Source organism: Eptesicus fuscus, chromosome 9 (genome assembly GCF_027574615.1).
Source record: "Eptesicus fuscus isolate TK198812 chromosome 9, DD_ASM_mEF_20220401, whole genome shotgun sequence".
NCBI lineage: Eukaryota > Metazoa > Chordata > Mammalia > Chiroptera > Vespertilionidae > Eptesicus > Eptesicus fuscus.
This window is the reverse complement of record NC_072481.1, coordinates 23,573,090-23,585,773: the sequence shown is the minus strand read 5'-3', so window position 1 is coordinate 23,585,773 and position 12,684 is coordinate 23,573,090. Positions and strand designations below refer to the sequence as shown.

Sequence of the window (12,684 nt, the reverse complement as noted above, 5' to 3'; positions counted from 1 at the left end):
TGAGACACAGGCTGGAGGGTTTGACGCGTGTGCCTTTGGAGTGTCTCTCTTCCCGGCTGTGTGGCTTTAGACAAGTTCCTAGACGTCCCCAAGCGTCAGTCCCGTCGCCTGGCAAACTCCTTCTCAGAGTCGTTGCGAGGGAGCACGTGAGGCCTTGGCGCCAGTTCCCTCACTCCTGGCAGGGAGTCCCGTGCCCGTTGTTTTGGTACAAGAGGACCACGGAGGGCCCTTCTCACTCATCCCCTCAACATTGCAGAGGAAGGTGGATGGGCCACTGCCCTGAGCCAGGCCTGGCTGGCCCAGGCGATCGTCGGCTTGTTCTCAGGACTCTCTGGGGCCTGACTCCTGCCTCCCAGACCTCCTTCCTCGGCAGGCCTCCAGCTTAAGTAGCCACAGGCCAGTGTGTGGATCTGCTGACTCCGGCCACCACCCTGGGACCCTTAGGAGCCAGACCAAAGGGGCTTTGAAGCTTAACCACTTTGGGGCTGTGTGACCTTAGACAAGCTACTGAACCTCTCTGTGCCTCGGGTTCTCCTCTGTACAGTGGAGATAATGCCAGGGTTGTTGTAGGATGAAGTGAGTTATGTGTGTGTGTGAAACCAGGACACCGCCTGGAACAGAGCAGTGCTGAACAGATTGGCTGCTGTAACTATTGCTTCTGCCATCACGACTGTCCGCCCTGTGGCTTCTTGTCTCCTGGTGGGTTTTCAGCTAACGAGGATCTCCAAGCCCCACTCTGTTCACCCTCACTCCTTGGAATGCTTGAGGCTCAGTGGTAAAGCCCAGATGGGAGCAGAATGGCCACTGTGCACGCCATAGAAAGGGGAGCCCCCTTCTCCCTCCAGGAGGCCCAGGGAGGTGTGCCCAGCCCCCCTGTTTCCTGGCCTCAGCCCAGTGAATGGCCCCACCACTCACATCCCTTTACAGAACCCTTTCAGAAACATCTTTATCTGCCTTAGGATGTGGAGACCGAGGCCCAGAGCAGCCACGGGGCTGGCCCATGGTCCCACAGCTGGTCACGACCAGGCCCCAGGTGCCCTGCCGGAGCCCAGCACAGTCTATCCTCGGACCATTTCCAAGTTGCCCGCCTCCCCATCTGACTGCGTGACAGTAAATCATTTTAAAGACTTGGCATTTCCGAGAGGAGCTGGAAAATGCCAGGCCGGAGTTCAGAGCGTGTGAAGCATCTTTCATTTAGCGAGTCCGGAGCCTCGGCTGGAAGGGGCTGGGGGGGGCCGCGAAATGTCACGGGGAGGAGGTGCCAGTGGCTCCCTGCCCAGGCCCTGCCCCTGCCCACCGCCCACGGACAGGCAGCGCACCTGCTGGCATTTAATTCCTCTGGAGCTGACAAGGAGGAAGGCTCCCCTCCACAGTGCAGGTTTGAAGGCACCTGCTGTGATTTCTCCGGGGGCCCGGAGAAAGCCTGAGGGGTGGGCGCCCACTGGGCCAAGAGGAAGGCGGAGGGACTGGGGAGCCGGCCTGAGAGCGGCTGAGCCTCCCTTCAAGGTCATACACAGTGGTCTTCACCTCTTCTGATGCGTCTCTAATCTCCATCCCCAGCCCCCTCCGGCTCCCTGGGCTCCATAAATCTCCCATTCGACCTGGCAGCCATGACCCATGCTCTCCAGCTCTGCCCTGCCCCTGCAGCGGGCATCTGCACCACCATTGCTTGGGGCCTGCACAGCTCGGCCCCTCTTTGAGCCTCGGTGCCCATGACTTTAAAATGGGGGCAGTGGTGACATCCACCTGGCAGGATCGGGATGAGAACAGAATGAGCTCATGCAGGGATCAGTCCTCGGTGACAGGGTTTCTACTGAGGCCTCAGGCCTTAGCCCAGGGGACCCCCACCCCGCAGCCAATGGCCAGCCCTAATCCAATGGAGCTCCCACAAGAAACCAACAAGGAGAAATCATAGTATATACCACTCAGTCAGGACTGTACACAGTAGCCCCCCCCCCCCTTATCTGTAGGGGATACGGCCCAAACCCCCCTCCCCAGTGGATGCCTGAAACCGCAGACAGTATTAAAGCCTACCTGTACTATGCTTCCCTATGCACACTGTGATAAAGTTTCATTTATAAGTTAGGCAATGTCATGGTAGAAGATTTGTTCTTACCATAGATCTTAGCAAGCTCGGCATATAATTTTTCCCTTTCCTTATTAAGTTGAGAATGTTCACCATGTCACTTAAAGGAAGCCCTTGCCGCTCCTCTTTGGCATATCGGAATTCCCAGCATCAACATCGCTGCTCTTGCGCTTTGGGGCCATTAGTAAGTAAAATAGGGTGCCGTGGACACAAGCACTGCAGTGCCTTGACAGTCGATCTGATAATCCAGACCGCTGCTAAGTGACTAACAGGCGGGGAGTGTACACAGTGTGGATACTCTGAGGAAAGGGAGGATTTCATCATGCTCCTCAGAATGATGTGCAATTAAAACGTATGCATTATTACCCTAGCCGGTTTGGCTCAGTGGATAGAGCATCGGCCTGTGGACTAAAGGGTCCCGGGTTCGATTCCAGCAAAAGGCATATGCCTTGGTTGCAGACTCCTCCCCGGCTTGGGCCCTGGTCAGCGCTCGTGCAAGAGGCAACCAATCGATGTGTTTCTCTTACATCGATGTTTCTCTGTGTCTTTCCCTCTCTCTTCCACTCTCCCTAAAAATCCATGGAAGAATATCCTTGGGCGAGGATTAACAACAAAAATAAACAACAACAACAAAACTTATGAATTGTCTATTTCTGGAATTTTTCATTTAATATTTTGGGGCCGCGGGCAACTGAAACCGTGGAAAGCAAAACTGCAGATAAGTAGGGACTGCTGCATGTCAGGCCCTGTGCTAAGCACTTTACACACCTTTTGAACACCCGTGAAGTAGGTAATTTTCCCCGCCTGAAGCTCAGAGAGGGTAGATTCCTAGCGCAAAGCCCACGTTCTGACCACTTTTGTTGGACAGCCTCCAGGAGCCCCAGGGCGCCAGCTAGTGTACCCATTTGCCTGCTGGGCGCTTGTTAGGATGACTTTCCAGCGCCTTCGAGCTGCTCTGGGGCTTATGGATGCCCAAGAGTTTTCCTTTCGGATCAACAGATCGGCATCTGTGAACCCATGAGCTTGTGTGTGCAAGTGAGAGTCTCGGCAGGGGTACAGCAGGCATTCAGCTGGGGAGAGGCTGGGGCCTTTCTCAGAACCTGTAAGGGACCCTGACCCCAGCATGCAAGGACGAGCTCAGTGTAGCCAAGCAAGGACTCAGCATCAGACCTCCCCTCCCGTCCACGCTCTGGGCCCTCGGGCTAGGCAGCTGCTGTGTGAGTCCCAGAGTTCCTCTCTCCCTGAAACCCCAGCTCACCTTTGTTCCCAGGGACTCCAGGACGGCTGGGTTTGTTGTTTCCCCAGACACAGAAAGCCACACGTCCCAGCTTTTACCTGTGTGCCTGCTGTGCCCTAACCCCAGGAGGAGGGAGAGGAGGAAACCGCTCCGCCTGGGGGGTGGGGCCCTGGGACCCCGCCTCCAGTTTGGCTCACCCTCTTCTCCACTCTGTGAGCGTGGGGCCCCTCTGGGGCTGCTTCCTCATCTGTAGGACAGGCCCGTCACCACCAGGATTGCTGTGGAGGTTACGTGGCGTGCACAGTGCCGAGTGCCGCGCAGAGCTAACTCTCGGGGCCCACGGGCAAACGTTCCCTGCAAAGGGCCAGATAGTAAATATTTTAGGCTTTGCAGGCCAGACGGTCTCTGTGGCAGCTATCCAGCTCCGAAGGTGTAGCAAAAAAGCAGGCAAAGACTATACCTATAGGTGAACACATGTGCGAGGCTGTGAGCTAAGAAACTGTCCTCAAAAACAGGCATCGGGCAGGTGGTGTGCCCACCTCTGATCTAGAAGATGGAGCTCTTCTCAGCTTGGGTCCTGAACCTGCTCTGAACCGCTGTCTGCCTCTTGGTGTGAATGATGCTCACGAAAAGCTACCATTTCATTCAGGGCTCAGGTTGTACCGGGCACCATTCCACATATTTTACGGGACTCACCTCATTTCACCCTCATCGCATTTTGGTGAGATGGCTACTGTTGTTAGTTCCATTTTATAGATGAAGAAACTGAGGCCGAGAGTGCAATGAGACGCCCAGGGTCACACAGCTAATTGTGTTTGAATCTAGCATTCTGAGGCCACAGGGCTGGGGGGGCAGGAGTGACCTTCTCTGTCTCCCTGGCTCTCTGGAGGCCACTCCACGCATCTGGTCTCCCAGCCGACTTGGCCCCCTTGGCCTTTCTGCCTCTCAGCAGGTCTCGCCTGCCCTGCCCGCCTGTCTCCCTGCCCCTCGCCGGGGATCTGACGCGGGCTTCCCCTTCTCATGGCTTCGAGGCGGGGGCTCATTTGAGTGTGCCTGAGATCGATGTTGTACACGGGAAGGTGCAAATGTAAAGCTGGCTAAAGAGCATAATAGAATTTATGGAAATCGCTGGCTCGCACCACGGCCCGAGCAATGATGGAGGTGATTATTAATTAATCATGGTCTTGGGGGAACAGTATCAGTGCAAGGAGTAATTAAAATGAAGCATTGTACAGTTGTACCGAATGATGATTTATGAGCCCAAGGAATTGCCGCTCTGCCCTCTCCTCTCCGGCAGGCTCAATGGGAAGGATTAACTGGACGGATTGTTTTCAACAAAACCAGTGGCTTACGGACCGATTTCGATCTGGACATCATCAGTCTGAAGGAGGACGGCCTAGAGAAGGTGCGTGGGCGCCAGAGCGGGAGGGGCGAGGCCCATCGTAGCCGCCACTTTAGGGTTCAGCAGGCCCCGGGGTGGCCTGTGCCTTGGCCCTTCAGAGAACACGAAGCCTTGGTCACACGAGGGATGCAGAACCCAGTGGCCTGGCCACGGCAGATACCCAAGCCATCCGAGCAAGGGCCTTCAGGGATGTTTAACCTAGAAAAGGGATAGAAGGCTCGTGGGGCAGACACACTGTCTCTAAGTCTCTGCAGGGCTGTGTGGGGCAGAGGGACAGACATATCCTTGGGTACGGGAAACTTTCTAAGGACCACAGGTGCCTGCCTGTGCGTAGTGAGCTCTCTGTCACTGGAGGCATTTAAGCAAAACTTGAGCAAAGCAGTTGCTTGTCTGGGACACTGGAGGTGCCTCTTACTCTTGCAGAGAGGTTGAAGCATGTGGTTTCTGAACTGCCCTAGGTTTTTGAGGCCTGGATGATTCCAGGGAGTTTGGACAAGAAAAGCCTGGGGACTCCCATCTGATTGCCATAGAAATGTCTGTGAAGGGGCCAGATCTGGTTCTGGGAATCTTCAGCACATTCTGACATCGGGCTGCTGGACTGAGAAGTGGGATTTAACATTAGCCCCTGATTCTCAGTGTTCCCTGGTCTCGGGGCCCGGAGCTCAGCCACACTCTCATCCCACTGCAGGCTGGTCCCTGGTAGCCCCGGGAGTGGGGTGTATAAAATGCGGGAGCAGAGGCCTGGAAGTTCAGGGCCAGCTCTGGTGCCTGTGGGCCTGCAGGAGTCCCTAATTCCCCATCTCCCTGCCTGCCCTAGGTCAGGCCGCTTCCTCAGATTATTTTGACACTCCCTCCTGAGCCCTCCAGCCATTCGAGTGTGCACACAGGCAACACTTCCCAACACACAGCTCTGCCCTGCTCTGAACCTGCCCATAGCTCCCCAGTCCTGAGTCAGTAAGCTCCGCCCCTCTCCCAGCCTCTAAGGTTCTCGAAATGCCCCAGCCTTCCTCTCTAGGCCTGGTCTCCACTGTCCCCAACAGCACTCCCATGGTCCAGTCACACCCCCTCCCTCCTGCACCTCTGGCCTTCACCCCTACCACCCACCGTCCTGTCCTGGTGGAGGGAGTGGCCTCTGACTCCTGGGTTGTACCTTGTGGCCAAGGTTTACTCCATTCACTCCAGTTCCCCACACATACATGGGGTCACTGTGCTGGGGAGAGGGGGCCAGGGAAACGTCACCATCACTGCGTGACTCTCTCGTGCCGAATGTAGCATCGGTCCCTAAGGACGGGCTGTGGCCTCTGCTCCTCACACCTTCGAGGCCAGTGGATCATACACAGCATGTGAGTTCCCATTCCGCAGTCTTCCCGCTTCTATTTAAACTCCGCCATGCTGGGGCGCTCCCTTCCTCCTCGGGCAGCACTATTGCAATACAGGATCCATTCAGGTAGCCATCCCATTGCTGTCTCAGCTCTGAGGATAGCCTGAAATTAGAAGGATGGCATGCATGCCCCACTTCTCGCTCCTATGCCTGTGGCTGGCATCAGTAACTGCTCATCAGAACACTCTTTCCCACTGAGCCCACCACAGCATCCTTCTGCCCGCAACTGGCACAAGTTGGCCACAGCTTACACTGAAGAAAAACTCTACTGCACCTGGACTGAGGTGGACCTGCAGAGGCCTCCCTCAGAGGCTCCTGATCTCAGGCTCTGGGCAGAGAGCCTCTGCAGGCTGGGTCCACGCCCCCCCTCCACCCCTCCAGCCGGTCCTCACTGTCTCACATCCCCGTGGCACCTGGTGTCTAGCAGGGCATGCAGTTGGAGTTCAATAGATGATTCCTAGGGCAAAGATTCCTGCCGTTCCTTTGGCCCCTAGACAGATGTTTGCTGAGCAGCCCCGGCACCCAGGCGTGCTGCTCGGGCCCCTCGTGCTGAGATCGGGCCCCTTGAGAGAAGAGCATCTTTCAGGCTGTCTCCTTGTCTCCTCTCCTCTGGCCCTGGGGGGTCTGCGAAGACAGAGATCCTGCCTGGAGATGGCACTGAGCCCCCAACACAGCCGCTCTGCCTCCCATACCGTCACTTCTGTTTGCTAAGCTGGGTCACAGCTGATCCAGCCAGCTCCAGCCAGTGGCTTTGGGAGGATTAAGGCAGAATTACCCGAGCATAATTACGCATCTCGCTGCTATCTTCCTGGCACAGCTCTCTTAATGGGATGTTTGCACTCAGCTTCTCTGTTTAATTGATTAAGTTTCTGAGGAACCCCCAGCTGGGCCAAGGACAGGGTGGACGTGCCGAAATCGTCCTTGAGAGAGAAGAGCTGAGATTGGGGCAGGGCAGGGCAGAGTTGGATCCAAAAGGACCTTTAGGAGGCCCTGGGCTTTAGAATGATTTATAAACTTGATCTTCCCTTGCCTCCCTCCGGCTCAGGCCTGATAGCAACAAGGGCACTCACTGTGTGGACAGAGATTAAGCCGCCTTTCCCGGGTATCTGCCAATTTTGGAAGTAAAACCACAAATCCCTGCAGCATCTAAGGCCCCCAGTGAGGGTCACCTACTCTGTTCTGCCATCCCCCAAACAGCTACCAAGACCAGTCTCCTGCCCAGCCTGCTGTCCTGTATGTGACCCATGTCATTGTCCCTTCACTCATTCCATAGATGCTAAGAACATCTCCCCCCGCCCCTCGCTCCAGGTCCTGTCCTGGGCTTTGGAGCTGCCGCCAGGGCTGAGACCCAGTGAGCGAGCAGCTGGCTGCCTGGGTCTTCCCAGGGAGGTGGGAGGCCCACCAGACTCAAGTAACTGTCCCAGGGGAGGACCTGACCTTGACCCTGACTCAGGACCCTGGCTTCCTCATAGCATCTGCTCCCACCCAGGATGGTTTCCACTGGTTCCCTCTGTGTTCACCTCTCCCTCTGCATCTCCCCCTTCAGCTGTGCAGGGTTTGCCACCAAGGGGATGTGGCAGAATTCAGGAGACTTGCCCGCTTAGGGGCCTCCTCCTGGGATGAGGGAGGCAGGTGGCAGTCAGAAACGTTAGTTTCAAACATGTTAGCCATGGCCGTGAAGAATGGGATCAGGACGATGGGATTGTTGATGTGGGAACAGGATGGAGAGACTGAGGACTCAGCACCCTGTTTTCTGTCTGTCTGTCCATCCAGGTTGGGGTGTGGAGTCCTGCCGAGGGGCTCAACATCACAGAGGTCCCCAAAGGCCGAGGCCCTAACGTCACCGACTCTCTGACAAATCGGTCACTCGTCGTCACCACAGTGCTGGTAGGAGCCTGCAGCCCTGCAGGAGGGACTGTCTGGCCTGGGGGAGGGCTGGCCATCGGGGCTGGAGAGACCCCTCCATCGCCCCACCCAGCATCGACTGGGTACCTCCTATGAAGCTGCTGGGAGGCTGGGAGATGGGGGAGGGGAACTGGAAAGTGGACACATTCAGGGTTGCTCAAAACAGCCCTCTGTGGGTGGTTGGAACACAGCAGCCCTGCTCAGGGCCACAGGCCAGAGGCCTCCTCCCAGAGCCAGAGCACTCGGCCCTCAAGCCTGCCTGAGACGTGGTGGTCAGTCCTGCAGAGGCCTGTGTGTTTACATCTCACCCACCCACTCCCTGAGCCCCGAAGTCTGAGTAGATGGAGTGGAAGAAAGGAAGTTGACCCGATGTCTGAACCAGGACTCGGGTCTACCTCTTCCACCTCAGTCCCCTGAGCAAAGGCCCTCCCGCTGGTCTCCCTGTCCTATTGCTCTTGGCAACAGTCACTCTACCTGCCATCCTCCCTCCATTCCCAGACTGACTAGTGCCACCTTCTTCTGGTCATTTCAACCCAAGGAGTGGCTTTGGGGGTCTGCTGGGGTCTCTGGACTCTGGAGCTCAGCCTCCAGCGTGACCAGAGGCTCAGGACCCACCCTCTCAGAGACGCAGAACTGTTCTGGGGGCCCACGCCGGGCCATGGTGGGGGAAGGCAGCTGGGGCACACAGCCTGGTGGATTCTGACCAAAGAGCCTTTGAGGACAATTCTCGCCCTGGTCAGCTTCTCTTTATAGTAAAGCCAAATGTTTACAAGGGCCACGTGGTAAGATCATTCTCTGTAAAACAAACCAATAAAAGAACTCTGTGTAGAGTGCACAGATAAAGTAAGGCTGCACCCCGTGCTGGTCCTTCCACGGGGCTCGTGCAGGCTGGCCACACCCACCTCCCACCGGAGGCAGCTCAGCCCCACTGGACGGTGCTATGTCCTCCCTCTGGTGGGACAGCCTGCAACGTGCTTGGTAGCTGGGGGGTGGGCACCACGGAGCGGGAAGGGATGTAAACCCCATCCTCCCAGGAGGCCCAGTGAGCAGCAGACGCCAGGGGCACCATCGGCTTCTAGAGAGCAATTGCGGCCTGCGGGTCTCAGCCCCAGTCTCAGCCCTGGTCTCCAGGGTTATGACTGAGAGGATCCACGTTAAAGGTGACGGGGACCTACCAGGGGTTCTGGACAGGCCACTGAGCCAGAACGACAGGACTGGGGAGACACCTACTCCTGCCAATTTGGGGGGAGGCCCCCTGGCATCTTCTCCTGACAACTGTATTTCCTGCCTGCCTGCCTTTACTGATCGACTTTTTGTTAACTAAAAAATATATAAAAATTAGACTTTAAAACCACTAAGTCCAAAGGTCTCATTAGGAACAGGGGAAAATTCGTAAAAAAAAAAAAAAAAAAAAAAAACACAAAAACAAACAAACAGAAAACACAAAACTCTAAAAGATTAAAAAGAGCAAAGGGATTAGAGTGAAGACTGATGATCAATTAAAGGAATACTGATGTGGATAAAAGTATAAAAAACAAAAGGAGATTGGAAAGAGAACAAAAATAAAAAGGTTAAAAGGAAAATAGTAGAGAAAAATGAAAAGGAACGCTATCAAGAAAGATGAAAAGGGAAAATAAATAATTAACACTCCAGCTAGACATGGTAAGAAATATAAAACCCGAATGTCAGGAAGCAAAAGGATAAAAGTGTGACAAAGCTAAAATATAAAAGGGTAAAAATGAAATAATAAGAAGGTGGTAAAAGATTAAAAGCAGAGCCGCATGGAACGTGAGCTATCAATAAATAAGGCGCTTTTCACACGACAAGATTAAAAAAGGTAAAACTAGTATTGCTTTGAGAAATTAGGAGAGGTGATAAATGAGCTGAGATGACTCAGCCTCAAAACAATATTCTAGCGGTCTGAGGCGCGCTGCAGATAATACACCAAAATGATGCAAAATCCACCTTGAAAGACACAGGGTTCTCTTATTAAAATGGCAGCAGCCTGGTCTCAAGGGCAGAAGTCGCTTCCGCAAGGCCACGAGGGATTTTTCTATCCTAGCAGAGACAAAATCCAGCAGATATCCCCATTCTTCCCGAAGTTTCTTGGTCAGTACTGGAAGCTTCTTGCAAAACTGCGGATCTACCTTGTACTCAGCTGCTCACCAGAGGCCCCTCCCGCCTGCAGCATCTGCTGGCTCCCAGGCTTCCGGGGACAGGGAAGGAGAGAAGCCCCTCTTGGCCCACAGCCTGGACACAGCTCTATCGGTCCCACTCCCACTAACCAGGCCAACATGAGCCCCCCAGCCCTTTGGGACAGGCAGTGTGAACAGGACAGGGCCAAGACTGTGTGATGATGGTGAAGAGCCCAGAACGGTGGGTTTGAGTCCTGGCTTGACTGTTCACGAGCTCTGTGACCTGGAAAATCATTTAACCATCCTGTGCCTCAGTTTCCCAACTGAACAAGAGAGGTGGTAATGATTGTACCTGCTTCCTAGAGTTGAGAGGAATAACGATTAATAAGTACAGACAGCACAGAGTGCATGCTAACTGATAGCTGCTGTTGTTCTTAATTCATATTATTATTGAGTGCAAATCCAGTCCCCAGGAAGTGCGGGCTTCATACACTATGCAGAATGACAGTTCTAGAGAAAACCTCTGCTCCAGTCCCTGAGCCTCGCTGCAGACTGACCCCTGACCATGGTCGCAGAGGTTATCTCTAGCACAGGGTGCATTCTAAACTTTGAACTTGCACTTGAATGCCTTCCAGGCCCGGTGGGCATTGCCTGGCTCTCCACAGACCCCACCACTCTATTGTTTACATGTGGATGCCTCTTATCTGGTTGTTTCCTGACTGGCCCCTGAAGGCGAGGCCCCTCATAGCTCTAGTCTCAGCTCTAGTCTCCTACTTATAGGTAAAACTCCAGGTCCCAGCCACCACCTCAGCCCCTGCCTTGGCCAACGTCTGAGCTTCTGGCCCTGACACCACGATTATTCCCTAGTCCTGGCCCCGTGGCCTTGACCTCTCGCATGGCTGCTGACCCAGATGTCCTTCCTCGGAGTCTTCCAAGAGACTGAGATGCCCACTCCCACACAAGGACTAGTCTGAAGACACAAGAGCTGGTCCAGACCTTCCAGAGAGTGGAAAGTCTCGGTGTGGTTCGCATGTCCCCGAGCCCGGGGTGCCCCAGGCTTGAGCTTTTAGGGGCAGCTGTGCCAGTTGTGGGCAGAGGCCCAGCCCGAGCTGCTCTGGCTGAAAACCCAGCCCTGTGCTTTGGCAGCCTGAGAGCAGGGCCAGCATCACCCGCTGAGAGCACTGGGCCCCTGCCCTTCTGGAAGTGTGTTGCCAGGGCAACAGTGCTTTGAGTGACAGGCAGGTGAAAGCAAGAGTACAGGAAGATCCAACTGTTCGCCCCTCACAAACAGGGCTGGCCCTGAGACCTCTAGAAACTTGATGTGGCTGAAGGCAGCATCTCTGTGTGTGCTACCCTCTCCCTATCCGAGAGCCCAGGGTTAGTTGCTAGGGACGCCTTAGCCTGGACACAGACGGGCAGAGCCCTGGCCCCACCCTCTCTGGCCCCTCCTTGCAGCAGGCAGCCTTCCTCATTCCTGAGGCCAAAGCGCTGCAGCAGGAGCCTGGAAGCCTGCCCTCCCGCCTGCTCCCTGCCTGGCTCCTGCCTCTGTCCTGGTTCGGCGCTTCCATGAATTCATGAAAAATTCATCCACCCAAACCTCAGCTCACACACCGCAAAAGCACCCAACTCATTCCTGGGGCCCTGCTTTTGAAGGTTCAGTGTTCTTTTGGCTGCTGAAGTGAGCAGCGGTGTCAGTATGCACATCAGCACGTGAGTGGGTGTGGGAACGTATGCACGGGTGTCTGGATACGGGTGTATGTGTGCCGTGTGCACATCGTGACCCACATAGACTCAGCGGCCAGGCAGGCAGACCATGGTATCCAGCAGCTGGAGAGAGAGGAGAGAAGGAAGGCTGGGATGTGGGCTGAGAGAACCATCCCAGGCCAGGGACCAATCCAGCCCCTCCACCCCCCTCCCCGTTGCAAGGGCAGTACACCCTGTACTCTGTCCTGGTTTTAACTGGCAGAACCAAGGCCTTGGGTCCAGGGTCCTTGGCCTCTTTGTCCGAGCAGGGCTAGGCAGACAGGATATTCGAGAATGTGGTGTGTTTGTGCCAGTGGCATTGTGTGCACATGTGTGCACATTCTGTGTGGATATTGTGTGTACGTGTGTGGATAACACCTAAGTCAGAAAGGAGAGTAGGAACATAGCTGTTAGGCAGTTAACCCCTGGATCCTTCCCCCAAAGGCCCCCTCTTCTAATTCCACAGGTCCTGTCGCCGGGAGAAGCTCAGCACAGGGCCCGGCTCTCATGTCGGTATAAGTGATCGGAGAGAAACTAGACTAAGAGCCCTGGCAACGAAAAGTCAGAAAGGTTATTTTCCTGGACCTCTGTTTCCTGTGACTTGTTGAAGAGAAATATTACCCCTGCTCCTTTAGCCGTGCTCCCAGAGCAATAGGAGAGCGTGAAGTTATGAAATTGAGGGCACCTTCACCGAGCAATCGATTAGCAGCAGAGAGAGCTTGTGAATTGGCTGTCTGGACATTTCCAGTAATAAATTGTGAAATAGTCCATGAATAAGTAGTTGGCGGAGTTCAG

At 54.9% G+C, this 12,684-nt stretch overlaps 1 protein-coding gene across 1 annotated transcript in view; it reads left to right on the top strand.

Annotated features, from left to right (window-relative positions):
- Positions 1-12,684, top strand: part of GRIK3 (glutamate ionotropic receptor kainate type subunit 3) — a 196,680-nt gene that overhangs the window by 150,676 nt on the left and 33,320 nt on the right. Inside the window, exons 8-9 of the mRNA XM_008151137.3 lie at positions 4,621-4,728; positions 7,880-7,993. Coding sequence (XP_008149359.1) covers positions 4,621-4,728; positions 7,880-7,993 — 222 coding nt within the window. The remainder of the gene's footprint in view (positions 1-4,620; positions 4,729-7,879; positions 7,994-12,684) is intronic.